We start from the raw sequence: 13040 nt of genomic DNA, 5'->3' as shown, positions 1-13040 counted from the left end.
TTTTAAGGAAGAATATTCTGTTAGACAATAGACTTTAGAAGATTCACACCTCTTCAGACAGAGCTTAAAAGTGTTTATTAGTGAGTTAATTGGGATTGTATTAGAATTTTAACATTTTTATGATTAAATTAATGTTTAGTAAGTGTTTTATTTTTATTGGTTTTTATTTTTAAATTATTTTTTTATTATTATTATTATTTAATTAATTTTAGATTTTCATGATTAATACATTTTAGTAAGTGCTCTATTTAAAATGTTTATATAAACATGATTTATTGTAATTGTAGATTTTAAAATTAATTCATTTTTAATGTGTCATTTTTATTAATTTTATTTAAAAATTATTAATTAAAAATTTGTATAAGTTATTATTTATTATTTTCGTTTTTATTTAGTTGATTGTTTTTGTTTGTTTTTATTATTTCTTTTAATTTTATATATATATATATATATGTGTATGCATGTTTTTGTTTTGTTGCTAGGGAGGCAGTGGTTGCTATGGACCATCATGATGGGATGGAGGTGGAGGAGTTTCTTCCTCAGAAACGTTCACGTATATACGGCATCGCTATCACTTACCCACAATGCCCTGCAGGTCTGAGCTGAGGTTATTCTCATCGTAAACGCCTGTGATTTCTGAACTCATTTTAATCACATGACTGTGGTCTGTAGGTGTGAACTACTGCTCTCGTGATAACGGAGGCTGCTCTCATCTCTGTCTGCCGCGGCCGGGTGGATTCACCTGCCGCTGTCCTGACGCCGGAGACGGCTCATGTGTCGAGCACCACCAGAACTTCTGAGGTTACGAGAGACTCAGAGACACTCAGAACCGAGGAGGGAATGTTCCTTAGGGCTCGGGGCGAGACAATCAGTACAGTAGGGATGCACTCGATATATTCATATCGCATCTATCAGTGTTCTTCGTCAGTGTGTCGGTCCCATGAGGCTGATTATAGACGCAGACAAAATCAGGGTTTCACTTTTCTCAAAGTCTTTTACGAAAGTACTGCACAGTTCCATATGGAGGCTTGTTTTCGTCACAGATTAGAAAACTAGAACGGTAAAGTTTACGATACAGACTTTTTTATCAACATTCTGACTTTTTATCGCAATTTGCAGTTTACTTTTACAATTCTGACTTTTTTAATCGCAATTCTGTTTATTTTCCGCAATGACTTAAATTGCAAATCTGACTGTAATTTTTGCAATTCTGACTTTTTTAAAATCAGAATTCAGAGTTTACTTTTCACCGTTTTTTTATTTGCAATTCTGAATTTTTTTATCCAATTCTGAGTAACATTTTCGCAATTCTTACTTTTTATCAGAATTCGTAGTCTACTTTTACAATTATTACTTTTTTATCGCAATTCTGAGTTTACTTTCTTCAATTATTTTAATTGCAAATCTGAGTGTAATTTTGACAATTCTGGCTTTTTTTATATCATAATTCAGAGTTTACTTTTTGCAATTCTGACTTTTTTTCACAATTCTTAGTCTACTTTTCCAATTCTGACCTTTATCGCGATTCGGAGTTTACTTTTCACAATTCTGACTTTTTTATCGCAATTCTGAGTAACATTTTCGCAATTGTTACTTTTTATCAGAATTCGTAGTCTACTTTTACAATTATTACTTTTTTATCCTAATTCTGAGTTTACTTTCCGCAATTATTTTAATTGCAAATCTGAGTGTAATTTTGACAATTCTGGCTTTTTTTATATCATAATTCGGAGTTAAATTTTCACAATTATGACTTTTTCTATCAAAATTCTTAGTCTACTTTTCCAATTATGACTTTATCGTAATTCTGAGTTTACTATTTGTAATTATTTTAATTGCTAATGTGAGTGTAATTTTTGCAATTCTGACTTTTTTTTTAATCATAATTCAGAGTTTAATTATCGCAATTCTAACTTTTTCTAAAATCAGAATTCTCAAGTTTAAATCTTGTAAATCTTACTTTTTATTTGTTTTTTTTTTTTTTTTTTGTTTTTGTTTTTTGTTTCCATTTCGCAATCCTTTACAGAATAAAAAATATTAAAAAGGCAACTGTGACTTTTTATCGGACCATTCTGTGACTTTTTTCTCACAATTCTGAGTTTATTTCTCGCAATTCAAAGAAATATGTATATCTTTAAAAAAAATTATCTGTATGGCGGAAACAAGCTTCCACAGTTCTGCATATTTTCTACTGCACAGTTATATTTTTTAATGCATACATTTTTCGCATGAAAAATTCTAGACTGGATCTCTAATGTGAAAGTTTTTCTTTAACTTTTTTTTTTTTTAAACCAGGTACATTATTAAATACGTATAATATCATAAATTACGTATATTAATAATTGTTAATAAAACAGTATTGATTTTCTGTATTAGTAGTCGTTTTAACAGTTTTGATTTAAAATTACAAAATGATGATATATAATGACAAACTGATGAAATGAAACTATTTAAACACATTTATAAACTCTGTATTGGTGCATCCCTACTAAAACCACTTGAATACATGAATCTGAATCCAGAATCTCGGGTTAGTTGATAGTTAGATAAATAAATGTGATTTTACTAGTTGTCCGTTACATTTATACTTTGTGTGTGAGGGGGAAAGTTGCATTCTGGGATGGGTATTATGTACAATCATTCTGATTTAGCTGAAATATTACTTACAATTATATTTTAATCCGATTTTTAAAATGCCAAATGAAGATTTCCTTTATGTTTAGTGTAAATATCAAAAGTATATGGTCTTTATGGGCTCTGTATTTCCTCTCTGGTGCTCGGGGACCGAGGGCCCAGTTCAGGTTTTATGTGATGTTTACACTCATACAGTCCATCTGGACGAGAGCCTTCGATGGGAAATCACACTGTTTGTTTACACAATGCATGATGGGACGGCGGACGGCTGTGAAAACAGCTGGACAGAGGAAGGAAGAGAGACTGTGTTTTGTACAGCTGTACAATTAAAACATTTTTAAGAGGTTGGAATCTGCGGTGTTTTATTCCTCCAGGCTCCAGGCATATCTGATAATGATGGAAACTATAACTTAGAAAGGTTTTATTGTAGGCAAACAGACCAAAGCAGTAACTGTTTTATAGATTAGCATCTTTAAACATTGATTTGTGAACCCAGTCAATGCACAGTGAATGCGATTCTATGTTGATGCATGTTTTATTACGCATTCTGTCGCTTATACTTTTATCTTACATTTATGAGTTTATATCTTACAATTGGGACTTTTTTTGCAATACTAAGAATTGGGAGATATAAATTCACAATTTGAAGGGAATAAAGTCAGACGTGCGAGAATTTAAATTTGAGAGGAAAAGGTTTGCAATTACGAGAAAAAGGTCAGAATTTTTAGACGAAAAAGTCGCAATAATCTTTTTTTTCTTTTTTATCACGTGGCAGAAACTGACTTAAAAAATCTAAAATAATTCAGTTTCCTGGAAAATCTGTCCCAACAACTCACAACAAAAACAACGACAAACATCATTAATATAGGGTTATAAAATAGTGATTTAGGGTAATGCAACAACACTCGTTTTACTCGCTCGTTACTTAAATTGAGTTATTTTCTAACAGGAAAGTTAATGTAGTTTTTCTTTAATCAGACAGACCCCACAGATTTGCAAACATATATTTAACATCTTACTGTATTTATTTAACATTAAAATACATTTCATAAATTATGTCAAGAAAATCCTGGTCATTTCATTCTCAAAATCAAAAGAATCATTATAAAAATAAAAAGGCTATTATTATTAATAATATTTTGGCTTTTTTTTCTTTTCTTTTTTATTAAACACATTTTCAGTTGCCTTTAGTTAACATGGGAAAATGCTCTTAAAATTTTTATTTATAATTTAAACATTACATGCAAGTACAGTTCTGCAGTATGTTGTGCTAAATTTATTTTATTGTGAAATTGATCTGTATAAGATTCATGTGATCTTAATATAAAGTGTCTTTCTGGAATTTTTGCTTCAAGCAATGAAGCTCCATCTGGTGGAGAATTGATAGAAAGGTTCAGCATCAGCTGCTGCTTCTCGACTCAGATCTTTCCTGATTGTGATCAAGTAAAGGTCAGAATAAGGTCAGTAATATCTCCAGATGAACTCTTCCTGGACTGAAGCAGCTCAGCTTTACTTGATTCTCCATCAATCATGTTTTAGAGTCTCAAATCTGATCTTTTGAGGAGCGTTTGTTTCCAGAAGCTTTACTTTCACTGTTCCTCAGCGGAGGAATGATCTTCACAAGCCTCCAGAACATCTCACATCTTCTGAGGAGACTTTATTTCTTCAGCTCTCAATTGCTGTTTCTGTCTTTTCTTTTTTATAATAACCCACTCGATTTATTTGATCCTTCTTATTTCTGAACCACACTCAAGCACACCTAAAATGAAACTTTTTTCCTTCTTCTTCTTCAAATATATATATAAGAATATATATATATTCAATAATATTTTGTCTTTTATACTTTGCATTTTGAAAGAATTTTACTGTACCAATTAATATTTATGCAGTAATTATTATCCTTTTGAAAACAATACATTTGTTTTTGTTTTTATTTTTTTAATATATATATATATATATATATATATATTTGTAAAAAAGCAGATATATTTGGAGGAAAGCAGATTAGCACCATGTGGTATTAATAAAAAATGTCATGTAATGTCATGGTGTAACCACTTTTTAGATAATAATTACAGTTATAACATAATAATTTTGTTAGGTGGAAGATTTTAATACATGTGTAAACAATCTGGGACTACTTTTTGTCCAGTCTTAATTTCTTTTTTGAAATAGTGATTTGAAGTGTTAGTTTTTGCATTATGATTATTCATTTATTTTTTTAGAAAGAGAATGCAAGGAAGTATTTTCTTACCCATATTTTTTAAATTCTGAATTTATATATAAAAAAATTCATTCAGTAAGAATAATGCTTTACAATCTAGCATGTCCGAATCATGCCCTCATTTGTGTGTGTTTACATACCAAGTGCCTTAAACCATTCCGATAGAGCTACACTTTTTTTAAATATCAAAACGTAAAAAAATCCCATTAAAAGTTATCGAAGAACGGTACGTTACTTTTGTCCCTCTAGCGGTTCAGACACAGAACTACATGTAACTCGCGGAAGGAGATCGTTCGGTTGTCACGTGGCTCCGCGGATGAATCTAATGTTTGATCATGATTACAGATGATCCCAATTTCACTAACGACCTCAAACTGAAATGAAAGAGTCCGATATCTGAACAAAATACATCTTACGAGCAGGTAAGAGCTTATATGATGCTCTTTTTCACTTGAGACAAACGTTATATATATAGCTTCAAGTTTTTTTAAGGTCACCTTGATGTAAACGAGTTAATGCATCAGATATCACATGCACACGTTTATTAATCAAAGTTAAAGGTCGTTTCCACATATACAAACACATTTAAGTTGCATTAATGAACGTACAAACATGAATGAATGATCAGTTAATTTATTAATATAAAGATAGATTGATAAAAACTCTGTAAATAAATGCTTTGAGTTCACCATACCTAAAGATGAAACTTTGCAGTGTTTTATTGATCTGTTGCTTTAAATTGCAATGGTGTATCACAAATATCTAAGAACTGCAAACTTTGAATAGCTCTGACACGTTGATTCAATACATTTTATTTTATTTTATTTTGGAGTTAAAAAACACATTTTAAACATGCTTCGTATCACAGTCTTTAAAAACGAGTTAAATACATGAACACACGTCCTTCTTGAACATCAGTCGATGACAGACTGTAAAGATGAGCCTCTGCGGTGATGTTTCATTACTGATCGCATGTTTCATGATTTTGGGAACCCGAAATGCTTTGTTCGGTTAGTTTTCTGTGGTTTAAACACACTAGACTCATGTCAGCTTCAGCAGGATAAACTCAGTGACGTCTGATCCCAAACGCTACTTTAATCCCAATCAGTGCGTTCAGCGTTTGAGAACCGGATGGAAGCTGACTCGAGGCAGACAGGAAGTGATGTCACAGAGCTGCTACTACTCGATGTCGTCATCACTGACGCTCTGAGAGCTCACGATACGCTGCACGAGAAGAGAGACGCATTAGAGACACATTTAAATTAGAATAAAACACAGTCTCTTCTGCTCACCGAGCCTGCATTTATATGATCATAAATACAGAAAAATCAGGAATATTGTGAAATATTTTTACTGTTTATAATAACTGCTTTCTATTTGAATAGATATTAAACTGTAATTTATTTCTGTGATGCTCCGCTGTATTTTGAGCATCATTCCTCCAGTCTTCAGTGTCACATGATCTTCAGAAATCAGAATAATATGATGATTTACTGCTCAAGAAACATTTATTATGTTGAAAACAGCTGAGTATGATCTTTTACATGTTTTTTAATGAATAGAAAGTTCAAAAGATCAGCGTTTATCTGAAATCGAAGTCTTTTGTAACTTTATAAATGTCACTGATCAATGTAAAGCATACATTTTTTATAATTTCTTTACCTTTATTTTATAAAATCATCATATTCATCAAAGAATCCTGAAAAAAAAGTACTTGTGTGTTTAAATATTGATAAAAAGAAAAAAAAGTTTCTTCAAATCATCATATTATTCTGATTTCTGAAGATCATGTGACACTGAAGACTGGAGGAATGATGCTGAAAATACAGCGGAGCATCACAGAAATAAATTACACTTTAAAATCTATTCAAATAGAAATCAGTTATTATAAACAGTAAAAATATTTCACAATTTTTCACTACGTCAGTTATATTTCAGATCAAATAAATGCATCCTTGGTGAGCTGAAGACACTTCTTCAAAAAATAAATCTGACCGTTCATAAACTGTTTCCTGCTCGTGTATTGGTTGCATGAGTGTGCAGCGGCTGATATAAGCCCAGCTGTGTGTCTTCAGTAAGTGTGTGTCACCTGGCTGATGCTGGGCAGTTTGGTGAGGAGCATCTGGAAGACTGGAGGAGGAAGTGTTTGCTGCAGGACCTGCAGGAGCTGCTGCGGCTGACCACACACAGCGATCGCATTGGTCAGATGATCCACGCCCTTCTCATAGTCACCTGACAGACACACACTCGGTCAGTCTGCAAGCCTACAAACCCGTGTCTTCTGAGAGAAGCTGTACTTTACTTGAGATGCAATATTACTGTACATTTTTTCACTTTCGCTCCACCATATTTCTTCATTTAAATGCATGCAATTCTCCAAAGCATATTCATTTTATAAAGTTACAAAGAACACAGACTGCAAGAAATCAGCTGGAATTAAATATACTGTTTTTTTTAAAGAATAGAATTAGAATAGAGAGTGCTAGAGTTAGAGAGAAGAGATGTGTTTTTAGCTGATTTAAGTGAAAAGATTTCAGCATTTTTTGACTCGTGTACTAGAAAAAAGTCTTTTTTTCTTTTCTTTTTTTCACCAATCAGTTATAATTAACTAAAACTAGAAAAATATGTTACATGAAATAAAATAAATATAAGACATAAAAAAAAAAACTTATTTTATTTCAGCTCCTCTGTTGTTATCATTCGATTTAACTTAAAGTACTAAAATTAAAACAAGTAAAATGAATAAAAAATATACAGACTAAACTGATAATGTTTAAAAAAATACTATAATAGAATATGATACACTGTGATTTATCTATTAAAATGCATTGTTTTTTTTTTCTTTATGGCTTTCAGGTGATTTATCCACCACTGGTTAGTTAACTAACACAATTAAAAAACATTAAAAAAAATAAAATAAAATGATAAAATAAAAAAATAAAAACTCCAGTAGACTTTGTTCTGGAATGCACAAGCTCCTTGTTAACGGTAAGCCCCGCCTACTTTAATTTGATTGGCTGTTCAATTATTTTGACATTTAGTGCTGGAACAGACCAGGCTTTTTATTTTAAGATCTTTTGGGTGGAGGGTTAGTTGTGTGACCCTGGTGTGAGAGTGAGGGGGTCTCACCCTGCGCCAGCAGCTCTTCTCCGAGCTGAATCTCCTCCAGGAAGAACTTCTGAACGGCTTCGGCATCTTTCAGGTCTGGAAACTAAACACACCGAGATAGAGAGAGATGATGGATCACGCTTCACTACATCTAGAAACACTGACAGAAATGTGTGTATGACATTACCTTTGATAATCCAGCTTTCTCCTGAACCGCCTTCTGCTTCTTTCTTCCTGAAACAATCAGATTCATCAGTTCATTAACACTTCTGTCTGACAAACTCATCTTACTACAGAAGATCAACCAGCCCACTATATCTGTGTTTGAGATTGATGATGGATGGATGGATGGATAGACTGATGGATAGACGGATGGATGACAGAAAGATAGTCGAATGGATGGATAGATGAATAGATATAGATATACAGACAGATATATGGATAGATAGAATAATAACCAGACGGATATGTAGATTGACAGATAGGTGCTCTCACGTTCTCGTAGTTTGTTCTTGTAGTTGGGGTCACTCCGTCTCTTTCTGTCGAAGTAAATGCAGTAACCGACGAACAGCGCCGCTCCCAAACCAGCTGCGATCCTGCTGCTGCTGCTGCTGACGCCCATCATGACGAGACACTATAATAATAATAATACTATTAATAATAATAATAATAATAATAATAACAGCAGAGATCAGACTGACTGCGTGACCCTCACGGAGCCGCGCGCGGAAAGACCCCGGTGACGTCACAGCTGAGGCGGCCGAGCTGACGCCGGTTTCCGCCTGATCGCAAATACTCGATCACACTCACGAGCTCTTTCCTCGAGCTCAGATGATGATCAGACAGCAGGAGAATATCATATATTTATGCGGAAAATAAAACGATAAAAAAAAATGTACAGCAATAATATTTTCTGTTTTTACAGCAGGTGGCAGTAAAGAGTCACAGATGAAGAATATGTTATTTGATGTAAAACAGAGGCTGGATTTATGTTTTGTGTAACATTTGGATTATTCAGTTTTATTTATGCATGCGTGGATTTGTTGAAGTTGATCAACTTTCTGTGGCTTTTAAATATGATTCGGAAAAAAAAGTGTTCCTTGAAGTGTGTGTGTGTGTGATATATTTATATATATACACACACACACCGTATGTATGTGTGTGTATACACAATATTTTGGTCTGTTATCAATGTCAGTGTACTTGTTTTGGTAAGAGACGTTCTCCTAATGTCTTTTCAGTTGGTTGTTCTTTATGTAATTTTGCACAGAATCCTTCAGTGTGTTTGTCAGCATCATCTTCTGTCGCTGAAGCGCTGCTGATGTGTGTTACGAGACTCAAACGAGCTGCTCTGTGTCTGTGTGTGTGTGTGTGTGTGTGTGTGCAGCTGCTGCTCATCAAATACAGAGACTGACCGCATTTGTCACTGACCACATGCTGCATGTCTGGATGCTCTGTCACACTGACTGAAGTGTGTGTGTGTGTGTGTGTGTGTGTGTGTGTGCAGGCCTGCAGCATGAATGTGCATTTGTGTACGCACATGTTCAAGGATACACCAGTGTAAAAACTACAGGAAAAATATACTAACAATAAGTTGAAAGAAGTCTCTTCTGCTCCATAAGGCTGCATTTATTTGATCTAAAAAATACAGTAAAAATTTAGAAATATTTTTACAATTTCAAGCAGCTGTGTTCTGTGTGAATCTGTGTTAAAGTGTAATGTATTTCTGTATTTTCAGCATCATTCCTCCAGTCTTCAGTGTCACATGATCTTCAGAAATCAGAATAATATGATGATTTACTGCTCAAGAAACATTTCTGATTAGCAATGATGAAAACAGTTAAATGATGCTGAAAATAACACTAAAAGTAGTTAAGTTTCTGATAGTTTATATATGGTTAATATTATTATGATTTAAATCTATAAATAATATTATATATATTATGTACTTTTAATGATGTGAAAGTATTCAACAAAAAAAAAATCTCTAAATATTATATTTTATTTACTTTATCTCCATTACATGTATTTATTATATTTTAAGGTAAAGCACATTTAATTAATGAAGAGAAATTATTTTTCCTACTCTTTTTAACACAAAATATTAAGTTTCATCCTTAAAAATTATATAATTTATATTTAATATTGTTATATTTTTATGATATGAAAATTAGTTGTATAAACCATGTTTATGATGCGTTTATATGCATTTTTGGAGCTTGGTTGTGTAAATCACCTTGAATTTTTATTGTATGGAAACATATGTTAAACGTGTATATATGCAAATATCATATTTATCATATTTATTTATCTCCATTACTTCCATTACAAGGTAAAGGGCATGAAGTAAACCAAGAATACATTTTATGAACTATATTTTTTAAGCTCGGTTGTATTAATCACCTTCCACATTTATCGTATGGAAACATTAGTTGCATGCTAAACATCTCCCTCACATTCATTGCACTGTAAAGAGCATTACATAAATGAAGCCTGAATCTTATGAACTTATTTTCTTCCATCCTTGCACCACAAAATATTCTTCTGGAGCTTTAAACGGCTCCTGGAGCAGAAACTCATCAGTTGGCAGTAATACAGTGCAGATGCTCCTCCCTCCTCTTCTCACACAGAAGTGCAATTATTTTTACCCAAATCTGCAGCTGGGTTTTTTTTTTTTGCAAAGTCTGGCAAGTTCAGCTCCTGCCAGGAGACCGAGGCAACGGAGAAAAATCTGCTATCACGACTGGAATAAAATACACCAGGAGTTGAGCTGCTGCCCAGGAACGTCCGACCAAGAGCCTTTTTCCATGAAGGCTTTCCATGAACCCAGAGCTGCCTGATGTCATCCGATGTGCTTTCAAGGAGGAACACGTCGTGGAACCTGGAATGGTGCGATGTAGGCCACGTCCAAGGCTCTTTCATCATTACAGAGAGGGGGTTTGGAGACAAAGGCAGAAGCACAGAGAGCCAGAGCTCTTGTTTCGTGTTGTTTTTAGCCTGGGGTCTCTATAAAGCCTCCGCGGTCCGGCTCTTGGCCCTCAGCGGTGTTCATGGTCAGCAAACAGCTCCAGTCCAATCACAGCACCTGGATAACGGATGCAGGAACTCAACACATGCTCCCCGTGTCTCCGACGCTGTCATCTGTGGAGCAGAGAACGCTTGAGAAAGTGTGAAAACCCCAGAATGTGTCAGAAACTGTGTTTTTGCAAGCGTGTGTGTGTGTGTGTGTGTGTGTGGGATGTGTTTGACGTGCATTGAATAAAACTGGAAGTGTTAGACAGGGTTTGTGTGTGTTCAGTAGGGGTAGCTGGTGCTGCATCACACACTCACACACACACACACACTCACAGAAACAACACATGAGGAATGAATGAGAGCTCATAACACGGCCGCTTTAATGCACAATACGTAGAAATCAACACTTTCTGTGAATTATATTGACATAACGTGATAAATATCATTAGACAGCAGTTGTTATTAATATCAGATAATGGTAGAAAGTATGCTGTTAATAACTGGTTTATAGATTGCCAACATAAGCATTGATTTGTGAACCGAATCAATGCGATTCTATGTTGATTCGTGTTTTATTACAGGTGTAAATCCTTTCGGTTTAGTTGTTTCGGCTTCTAGCCAAGCGATCTCTGACAGACTTCTTGCATGCATAGTTGTGCTAATTGATTTGAGTTAAATCCTAAGCAAACACCACATGCATTTGTCGTGAGCATGCATGCTGTACAGAAGGGTGACGTCTCGTCTGAGATAGCAGCGGCGTCTGAAACGTTTTGAGGTTAACAAAAGCCTCCCAGTGTTGCATTTCCAGGCAGGAGACGAGCGCTCATCCGCACCTGCCCATCGGCTCTCTTCAGATCCTGTGTGTCTCTGCCAGCCGGCCACATCCACGGTAGACTCTTGGCACGGTGCACACGGGCTGCAGATGGCCTGGGATTGATGCTCCGCACGCTGCCTCCTCCTGCAATGGATCTGATTAAAGCCTTTGAAAAGAGACAGGCATTGATCATGTCGAGCTGCATCCGAGAATACCAATTAAACCCTTTGAGCTCCCCTTAAATTATATCACCATCCAATAATTACACATCCATGAACAGTCATCGTCTGGAAGAAACCTTGTTTTCTCTTGTCACCGGGGTCCAAAGCTGCAAAACAAGTGTTTTAGTGTTGTGTGTCGTGTAGTGAGTGTGAAACGAATTCACTTTTACGTGGTGTTTTACAGTGTGTTTACCCCACAATGATAAAAATCCAGTCACTTCTTTTATTTTTAATCCCCCAAAAAAAACGTAGTCTCTATATTTTCAAGCCGTTTTTATTTTCTGAGCAATGAGGTCACACTGCTCAGGCCCCGCCCACATTCGAAACGATTGTTTATTTCACAGAAATAAGACAGTTTTTCACCTTTTATCTTAGTGTTTAATGTATCGATGTGATTGCGCCGAAGGATTGAAGACCAGTGTTTCACTCGCGTTCTGTTCCAGAACTTTCAAGTTTTTGGTTCGGGATGAAATGTGCGTGAATATCTTGCCACGTGCCCGAGGCCTTGTTTCCCGAGTAGAATGAAAGCCTTGGAAAACATCACCAGTTTAACTGCGTTTACCCAAGTCTCCCCTCTCTCTCTTTCTCTCTTTCCTCTGTTCTTGTTTCTTCCCCCCACAAGCTCGCCTCAGGAAATACTGAAATGATGAAAGGCGCTTGTATCTTTCTCTCCCTCTCTCTCCTCACATTCATCATGAGCCTGTTCACATTTCCTGTTTACACGCCCGAGGCCAGAGCGCCTCCCCGAGCAGGAGACGAGCCTCTGATGATGCAATCGTCCTCGTGGAGCACTACTGAAATACAATGCACCACTTCAGATTTCAGCTGCATTGTTCTGTGGCCTTTTCACACTGACATGCCCAGACTTTATTTATTTTGGGATTTATTTAATGGTTTAAAGTAATTTCTGAGCCAGCATATTTACATGCACAGATAATAGATATTTAATAGATATCAGTAATTAAATTTGCATGCATTTTGTACATGCATTTATCCAAAGTGACTTGCTTTGAATTAAATGCAT

General features: G+C 35.0%; 2 protein-coding genes across 2 annotated transcripts in view; one reads left to right on the top strand and one right to left on the bottom strand.

The window, feature by feature from the left end:
* LOC128021962 (nidogen-1) overlaps positions 1 to 2985 on the top strand; it is a 26746-nt gene extending 23761 nt beyond the window's left edge. Inside the window, exons 19-20 of the mRNA XM_052609068.1 lie at positions 483 to 595; positions 673 to 2985. Coding sequence (XP_052465028.1) covers positions 483 to 595; positions 673 to 800 — 241 coding nt within the window. The 3' untranslated portion in view covers positions 801 to 2985. The remainder of the gene's footprint in view (positions 1 to 482; positions 596 to 672) is intronic.
* Positions 2986 to 5658: 2673 nt separating this feature from the next.
* On the bottom strand, positions 5659 to 8702 carry LOC128021960 (mitochondrial import receptor subunit TOM20 homolog B). The gene is made up of 5 exons (XM_052609067.1): positions 8462 to 8702; positions 8154 to 8200; positions 7988 to 8069; positions 6948 to 7090; positions 5659 to 6082 (listed from the first exon to the last, which is right to left on the bottom strand). Exons 1-5 carry the CDS (start codon positions 8589 to 8591, stop codon positions 6038 to 6040), a joined length of 447 nt encoding a protein of 148 aa, XP_052465027.1. The 5' UTR covers positions 8592 to 8702; the 3' UTR covers positions 5659 to 6037.
* Positions 8703 to 13040: the final 4338 nt, after the last annotated feature.

Source organism: Carassius gibelio, chromosome A11 (assembly GCF_023724105.1).
Source record: "Carassius gibelio isolate Cgi1373 ecotype wild population from Czech Republic chromosome A11, carGib1.2-hapl.c, whole genome shotgun sequence".
Lineage (NCBI taxonomy): Eukaryota > Metazoa > Chordata > Actinopteri > Cypriniformes > Cyprinidae > Carassius > Carassius gibelio.
This window is presented reverse-complemented; position numbering and strand designations above follow the sequence as displayed.

Coding starts and splice junctions, on each gene's coding strand:
- LOC128021960 (XM_052609067.1), bottom strand. CDS start 8,591: ATGATGGGCGTCAGCAGCAGCAGCAGCAGGATCGCAGCTGGTTTGGGA. Junction 8,070..8,153: donor AGAAAGCTGGATTATCAAAG/GTAATGTCATAC, acceptor CGGTGTGTTTAG/TTTCCAGACCTGAAAGATGC. Junction 7,091..7,987: donor AGAAGAGCTGCTGGCGCAGG/GTGAGACCCCCT, acceptor TGTGTCTGTCAG/GTGACTATGAGAAGGGCGTG.